This window comes from Primulina huaijiensis, unplaced genomic scaffold (genome assembly GCF_012295235.1).
Source record: "Primulina huaijiensis isolate GDHJ02 unplaced genomic scaffold, ASM1229523v2 scaffold40697, whole genome shotgun sequence".
NCBI lineage: Eukaryota > Viridiplantae > Streptophyta > Magnoliopsida > Lamiales > Gesneriaceae > Primulina > Primulina huaijiensis.
In genome coordinates, this window is record NW_027359638.1 from 1 (window position 1) to 7,439 (window position 7,439).

Consider the following 7,439-nt stretch of genomic DNA (forward strand, 5'->3'; position numbering starts at 1 on the left):
AAAAAATTTGAAAGTAAATTATATAAATTATTAATTAATTTATTAATCTAATATAACAAGAAATTAAACTCAAATAAATAAAAAAATGATTCAAATTACTTTTTTAGAAAATCAAAATTTTAATTTTTATCATATAATTGATATTTACGTGCATCGCACGTGCTTCTTACTAGTATCTAGAAAAGCACACTGTTTAATTGCAAAACATGATAAGATTTTCCTATACAAAATCTTTAACTTAGTACACAGAATTTGATAAAGACAGAGTTGGCAAACTGGAAAATGAAAGAACTGAACTTCTCATCTCCTCTGGAAGTTGAATGTCTTGATGGAATAGGCAAAAATAAAGGTGAAAAGAACGACGAATCCAAGAAGTATAAGGGCGACTGCCGCAAGCATATCACGTTCGAATCCGAAGTATTCTTTCAGGTATTGTTCCACTGTTCTACCATCGCCTTCTAGCGTGTCCTGAATTTCTCCAAATTGTGTGATAATTAAACCGTACAAGGTGTAAGCCACGGGAGTCGCCCAGTAGTACCATCTCCACCATATGGGTATTCTCTGTCATAGGCAAGATGACAAACAATTATTAGTTTTTGTGAACTTGTGATTGTACATGGACTAAAAATTTGTAATGAGGTTTCTTGACTTACTGGTCGTGGGATGACAAATCCTGAGAAGAGACTCCAGATTCCGTAGAAGAAAGAAGAAATAACAGCGGCGACATTGTGGTTAGGAGTGACAGCCACGGTCATCATGCCATACAAGACGAAGTACAACAATGAGATGTACGTGAAATATAAGAACCAGAAGAATTTCTCAGCTGTCCAGTCGAATCCCATCATCGAGTAGACAAGGAGACTGTATACTAATGTTTGCACGAAGACGTAGGGAATTTCGATTAGGAACTGCAAACGCGATAAAGAAGTTTGTAAGAGAATATATACTTCAGAGGTTGCAGAATTCAAATATGTACCCCGGGTTAGTGGTGCAATAGGCTTTAGCTAATTACCTGTGAGAATGCATATGGTAACGCAGAATACATTCCGGCTGCCTTTTCTCTGTAGAAGACTGTTCTTTCGATAGCCACCACTGGCTGTACTGACGAACTATATTGGAATCCTAAAAAGTTGATTGCAGCATACATGGAACCCATGGCGTTGAATAGATCTTGTGGAGTTTTCCTGCAACAAATGACACGTGACTCTGTTAATGTTAAGCTAAAACGGACTGAAAATTCGTGAAGCGGACAGAGATTTATTTCTTTTCACTCCCAACATACCATTTAGAGCCAAGGTCCCAGAACATTGTCCCGAATATGAGGGCGATGAAGGTTGTGAACAAAATTCTGACGGCGGTATAAGGGGGATTCCTCCAGTATGACCAGTGTTGTTTCCACAGGCAGGCCAGGCATTGAACGAGGAAAGGTTGGGAGAATTGGTTTGGGAAATACAGGTCTTTTGTGCCAGGGCGAGGGACACTCAACTCCTTGATTAGGGCCTTGTTCCTCCTGTAATTTTTGCGTAAAAGATTATTAGCATAATATAACACCGTGCTAGATTCAAAAAAGGATGTTTCAAGTAATTATACTAACCCAAATAGTTCTGATTTTTTGTAGTAATCTGCGAAGTCAACCCCCAAAACAAGTTCTTGTGATGTAGTAGAAACTTCCAACATCCAGGTAGCCGGATTGATACCATCTTTAATCTTTGATACACCTTGAATTCCTTCAAAGTACTTGATCAATTGGGATGAGTGATGGCCTAACGGTCCTACGTATATTTCTTGTCCTCCGCGTTTCATCAGAAATAGCTGCAAAGTCAATGTTATAATTAGCAACTGAGCTTGAGAAAAAATGATCATACTATAATAGTATCTCATGAAAACTAATATTAGATCTTCAAATAAATACTTTTACACTTTAATTTAGCTTACCTCATCAAATGTTTCAAAAATGTCAATGCTAGGCTGATGGATGGTGCATACGACTGTTCTTCCAGTGTTTACTGTATTCCTTACTGTTCTCATTACAATTGCAGCAGCTCTTGCATCAAGGCCTGAAGTTGGTTCATCCATGAATATGATTGAAGGGTTTGCTACAAGTTCAACTGCAATTGTCAGCCTTTTTCTCTGCTCGGTGGAGAGACCGTTGACCCCAGGCAACCCAACAAGCGCTCCACTCAAGGGGGTAAGTTCCACAAGTTCCATGACTTCCTCGATAAATGTCTGCAACTCAAAGAGAATCCATCTTACTAATCAATTCTGATTACAAATATTACAAAATGAGGTCTCACTGTACTAACCTTTCTAGTTTTTGCATCAACTTCTGCAGGCAGCCTCAACCAGGCTGAGTATATGAGAGACTCATGAACCGTAACATTCGGAGAATGAATGTCGTTCTGCTCACAATATCCAGAAATCCTGGCAAATGTTGCCTGGTTTTTTGGGTACCCTGAGATTGTAATGTTTCCCTCTATGTATCCACCTGTTTTTCTTCCAGCTAACACATCCATCAAGGTTGTTTTACCAGCTCCACTAACACCCATCAAAGCTGTAAGAACACCTGGCCTGAAAGCACCACTTACACTCTTCAAGAGTTCCAATCTATCTTCATTGGCACCTTGACCTTTCATCTCCTGCAAATCAAGTTACTCTCTTGAACATCCCTTTCAAAAACATTTTAATTTTCATTTCGAATGCTCGTTTTTTTAGTGTGTCTACTAGTAATGACCATTTTCAAAATAACATTTTTCTTTCAGCTGGAAACCAATATTTTGAGGTGACAAGACGGTGAAGCTATGCTAAACTATCAGTTCTTTGACATTATTCATCAGAAAAACATGAGTCCTTAAAATATTTAAGCAAAACTTACAGCTGGCATGTCAACAGAGTATGTTATCTCATCGAATGTGATAGAATGGGGTTCAAATGGAAGAATCATTCCTCTTTTCTTGTTCTCATTGGCTTCATTGGCATCTGCTATTACGGATGAGGATCCAGATGAGATGCTTCTCCTTTTGCCTGCTTCACCTGGAGCTGAAACTAGAGCAGCCTGTTGGTCATTTTGGCTTTCTGCTGGTGATACAGCTCGAGGCTTCTCAAATGCTGTAACAATATGATCATTTTAATTGCTGAATGTCATCTTGAAAGTACTGAAGTATATAAAGTAGAAAACTCACGGTTCAGGTACGTAAGAGCAATGACATAGAAGATGTTGAAAAACCATATGAAACCAAATGTTGCCCCAACTCCTATCCAATACCAGTATGAGTAAGGAAAGAACCCTCGAGCTTTCATCACTTGAACTCCCAATGTGGTTCCATTGCTCATCTATAAAATGAGAAAGTTGTTTCATCCCTATGATCAGATGTATAACCATATGGAATATACCAAATGTAGATATTGAAGCCTTGACTTACTTTACTCCAACTGTGCCCTGTGAATTCATTGACTAGAATTGCATTCTGTGCATACATTAAAGGTGAGGCCCAGTAGCCCCATAGCCACCACCCCTTCACATCATCTGCAAACAAAAAATGGTGATGAGATATGATTCATCGTTTTAGTGCGATATATATTTGAGCATCTTATCGCTATTTCATACTTCGTGATAGGACAAATCCACCCAGTGCAAAAAGCATGAGCAGGGCAAACAGGCCAAATGTGTTCGCAATGATCATGGTCCTGCCCAATGCCCCAATAAGTCTGAATAATGCCCCAGCTGTCTGGTTTAGAAGTAGGAGCAATAGGTATTGCTTAAACAATCTGCAACGATGATTATTGATTAGTATTTGTTTGAAGAAGCGATGAATAAGTTAGTTTGAGGCACTGCTGTTTGATTCTTACCTTCCTACATTAGGATCAAATCCAATCACATAGTACGAGAAAAAGGTCCATAATGCAACTTCTAGGAAGCTGATTGGAATTTTCAGGACCCATGATGGAAGAGCATAGGCCCATGGGGGGAAGAAAAACATATCCCTATGCTTGTAGAAAACAGGAAGCTTGTAAATTGTCATAGCAAGCTCTGACAATCCATTGAACAAGGCCAGAATGATCGCATAAAATAGGGCGCCAACAAATATTGAACCATCAGCCAAATCATCTTTGTGCATCTTGACACGGAAGAAGACTGTTGTGGCAATCAGTGTCATCGTAATAAGCTGCAAGAAATTATATGGAACTTACTTTCAGTGACTGAATTCAATTTAAGGTGTAAGATGAACAGTTCAGGATTTCAAGTGTGTGAATGCATGCCTGGAAGAGCTTGAAGTAGTAAACAAACGAATTTCTTTTCATCAACAAGGATTCTCTGTCAGTGCAGGCTTTCAGAAGTTCTTTCTGTCCAACACCGAATTTTTTTGTTGTCAGAGCAGCAGGATGGCTTTGGCTCTTATCATATGGAATAGCAAGCTCATCCCCGAGTTTCCGTCCATCGGTATAAGATTGAAACGCCTCTGCAAACTCACTAACCGTGACAAACCTGTAAGGCTCATCCGTACGTGCCCAATATTGTCTTTGATCTTTCTTTGATGTCACCTGAATATCGAAATCAATCTCATTAGAACCAATGAAAGTGTAAAAGCTCAAAGGATTGTAAGTTTTAATAATTTCTTTTGCTCACTTCTTGCAAGAAATCAGCCACTCCTTTCCTTTTTGGGCATTTGAAACCCATTGATTCGAAGAAACCGACAACATTTTCTCGAGGACCATGATAAACAATCTGGCCATCTGACAAGAGCACAATATCGTCGAACAGATCGTATGTCTCGGGTGCCGGCTGCAAGAGGGAGATGAAAGCAGTTCCCTTCATAATGTGGACATATTGTCGAAGCATGTTGATGATTTGGTAAGTCGTAGAGCTATCCAATCCAGTGGATATCTCATCCATGAAGAGTGCCTTTGCTGGTCCAACCAACATTTCACCTGTTGTAGAATTTGCAAACAAAACTTCAGCATCTACATACATTGCATATAAAATTTCTTCTTTGTTGCCTATATATATAGTTTGGTTACCAGTGGTGACACGCTTTCTTTGTCCTCCGGAGATACCCCGGATCATATCGTCTCCGACCATGGTATCAGCACAAACATCCAGCCCCAAAACCTGCATGGAGGTTCAAGTGGTCAGATTTGTGATGTATTCATTAAATGTTATTTTCAAGAAAATGTGATGGACGTTTCAAGCTACTGATTTGTACCTTAAGAACGTAATCCGTGACAACATTCGCCTCATCCCCTTCTGTGGCTGCTGCCTACATCAATATTTATATAAAAAAAATTCAGTCAAATCAAATGATCAGATATTATTTAATTTCGTTTTTTCAATTTCTTATCGGAATTACTTTGCTAATGTAAAAGGAAAGTTATCAAAATTAGTTTTACATTAAAATATTTATTCTAAAATATCGAAAATTCACATAATAATCAATAATCATTTAACTGGAAATCATACTATTGAAATATCATATTTCAAAACAAGTATCCTCTTTTATATATATATATATATATATATATATATAGTGATTTCCATTTCATCAAATCTTGACTCCACACTTATCAAGTCAATATGGAAATGAATCATAAAATATCAATAATGGTCAATTTCCATTTCATCAAATCTTGATTCCACACTTATCAAGTCAATATGGAAATGAATCATAAAATATCAATAATGATCACTTTCTTAAAAAGTATCATATCGTCAATAAATTCATTAAATTAATAAGTAAATCAAAAATCAAATTTAAATTAACAGGAAAAGTAACCCGCCATGACGTCATAAAACAACTAGAAATATTTTTTTAAAAAATTTCTATTATATATTTTTTTTACTTTCATAAAAATGTCAATATCAGAATCTGGTATAATATTCGCTGCTTTCTCTCTACTTGACAATTCAGCCAGCATCTCTGTTCCCATAAATCATGCAACAATTTCAATAATAACCCCAATAATTAAAATTTTAGAATTACACACACACACACACATATATATATACACACACACGAACCGTATCGATCACCAACACCCTGACACCTAGCGGAAAACGATAAGGTCTCTCTGACAGTCATCTCTCCGATATGCAAATCATGCTGACTGATATAAGCTGCAGTTCTTTGCGGTACAAATTCATTCAGTGTATGTCCATTGAAACTCACCCTTCCTGAAACCTGGGAACGAAAAATTTCAGTTTCAGACAACCATTTTTCCAGAGAAACAAATTGTGAATTAAATAAAAATCTATTCGATCCTTACGTTTAGAGTTGGATCTAGCTTTCCTGCCAAAGCGAGTAGAAGGGATGTCTTCCCTGAACTTGGAGGACCTAATAAAAGTGTCATTCTGCATGGTTTGATGACTCCACTGACATCCTTGAGGATAGTAAAAGGCCTCTTTCCACTCGGAAGCAAATGGAGAGTATTCAAAAGTCCCTTTAAAAATGGAATTATAACTTTTAGATTGAGGATTCCTCTTCATCAAGAAACAAATCTTGAACAATTTTTTAAATTTTTTTTTACCTCGATGATGTTGATATTGAAGTTGAGAACAGTAGGCAGAGATCTGCCCTGACTGTAGGCTTCTGCATCAATAGTCAAATTCTCATATCTCACTTCGATTGTAGGCAAATCAATCCCAACCCTGTCGATTCTGTTCCGTAGCTTAAGCAGGAACTTCTCGTTATCTTCATCCACAGTATTAACCAGCCTATCAACCAAATTCCTCTTATCAGCAAATCCAAGATTTTGAACATCAATCTCATTTGCACCCTTTGATCCAAACAGGAGCCCTTTTCTCAAACGATCAAAAGTAGGCAGCTTCTCAAGTGCAGCCCATTTTAAAGCTTCCTCGTCGTCTTCTTCACGAGAAGAACGCGAGAAAACTTCAATCCCTGTGTTTCTCCATAGATTCGAGCTGTTAACCCTGAAGCTTGAGCCCTGTCTCCCGCTTGCTCTTAAGCTACTACTTGCTTTGTAAAGATCACCAGGATCCATTTCTTTGTAACCCCTTTCTAAGCAACAAAAATTCTCTCTTTCTCTCTCTCTCTCTCTCTCTCTCTCTCTCTCTCTATATATATATATATAAATTTTTTTTGAATGAAAGAATGAGTTTACAATGTCAGATGATTTTTCTCTGGGTTTGATTATGGAGGATGGTTGGATTTTTATATATAGGTGTCTGTGTTTGGGATTCAAGGGCGGCTTATAAATTTCAAGTTGAACGAAATTATTTTGATGTCTGAGTTTATATGCTTCTGAGAAGTTGCAAATGCCCACAACTTTGACTTCTTGACTCGTTCCCCAAGCAATAAATAGAGCTACAGAACTATATAAAAAAATAATAATTAATATTAATTGAACATTCTATTTATTTATTTATTTATTATTATTATTATATGGATTTCATTTTATGTTTTTAAAAAAAAATAATACGTTCTTTC

The 7,439-nt window shown here is 37.2% G+C and overlaps 1 protein-coding gene across 2 annotated transcripts; it reads right to left on the reverse strand.

Annotated features, from left to right (window-relative positions):
• Nucleotides 1–175: 175 nt before the first annotated feature.
• Nucleotides 176–7,265, reverse strand: LOC140969315 (pleiotropic drug resistance protein 1-like). 2 transcript variants are annotated; one of them, XM_073430630.1, is made up of 20 exons: nucleotides 6,520–7,263; nucleotides 6,259–6,432; nucleotides 6,014–6,173; nucleotides 5,836–5,912; nucleotides 5,202–5,255; nucleotides 5,017–5,107; nucleotides 4,625–4,926; nucleotides 4,258–4,539; nucleotides 3,847–4,163; nucleotides 3,605–3,765; nucleotides 3,420–3,523; nucleotides 3,180–3,330; nucleotides 2,873–3,105; nucleotides 2,304–2,636; nucleotides 1,936–2,226; nucleotides 1,595–1,812; nucleotides 1,283–1,510; nucleotides 1,013–1,184; nucleotides 654–908; nucleotides 176–561 (listed from the first exon to the last, which is right to left on the reverse strand). In XM_073430630.1, exons 1-20 carry the CDS (start codon nucleotides 6,991–6,993, stop codon nucleotides 301–303), a joined length of 4,338 nt encoding a protein of 1,445 aa, XP_073286731.1. In that variant the 5' UTR covers nucleotides 6,994–7,263; the 3' UTR covers nucleotides 176–300. The 2 variants fall into 2 exon arrangements, with proteins under 2 accessions (XP_073286731.1, XP_073286730.1); XM_073430629.1 differs by having other exon boundaries at nucleotides 4,625–5,107; nucleotides 6,520–7,265.
• Between the last annotated feature and the right edge of the window lie 174 nt (nucleotides 7,266–7,439).

Excerpts from the sequence above, each read along its gene's own strand:
- LOC140969315 (XM_073430629.1), bottom strand. The coding sequence starts at position 6,993 with ATGGATCCTGGTGATCTTTACAAAGCAAGTAGTAGCTTAAGAGCAAGC. Across the intron at positions 1,511-1,594 it reads AAAAAATCAGAACTATTTGG|GAGGAACAAGGCCCTAATCA; the intron begins GTTAGTATAATT and ends CAAAAATTACAG. Across the intron at positions 1,185-1,282 it reads TGGGACCTTGGCTCTAAATG|GAAAACTCCACAAGATCTAT; the intron begins GTATGTTGGGAG and ends CATTTGTTGCAG.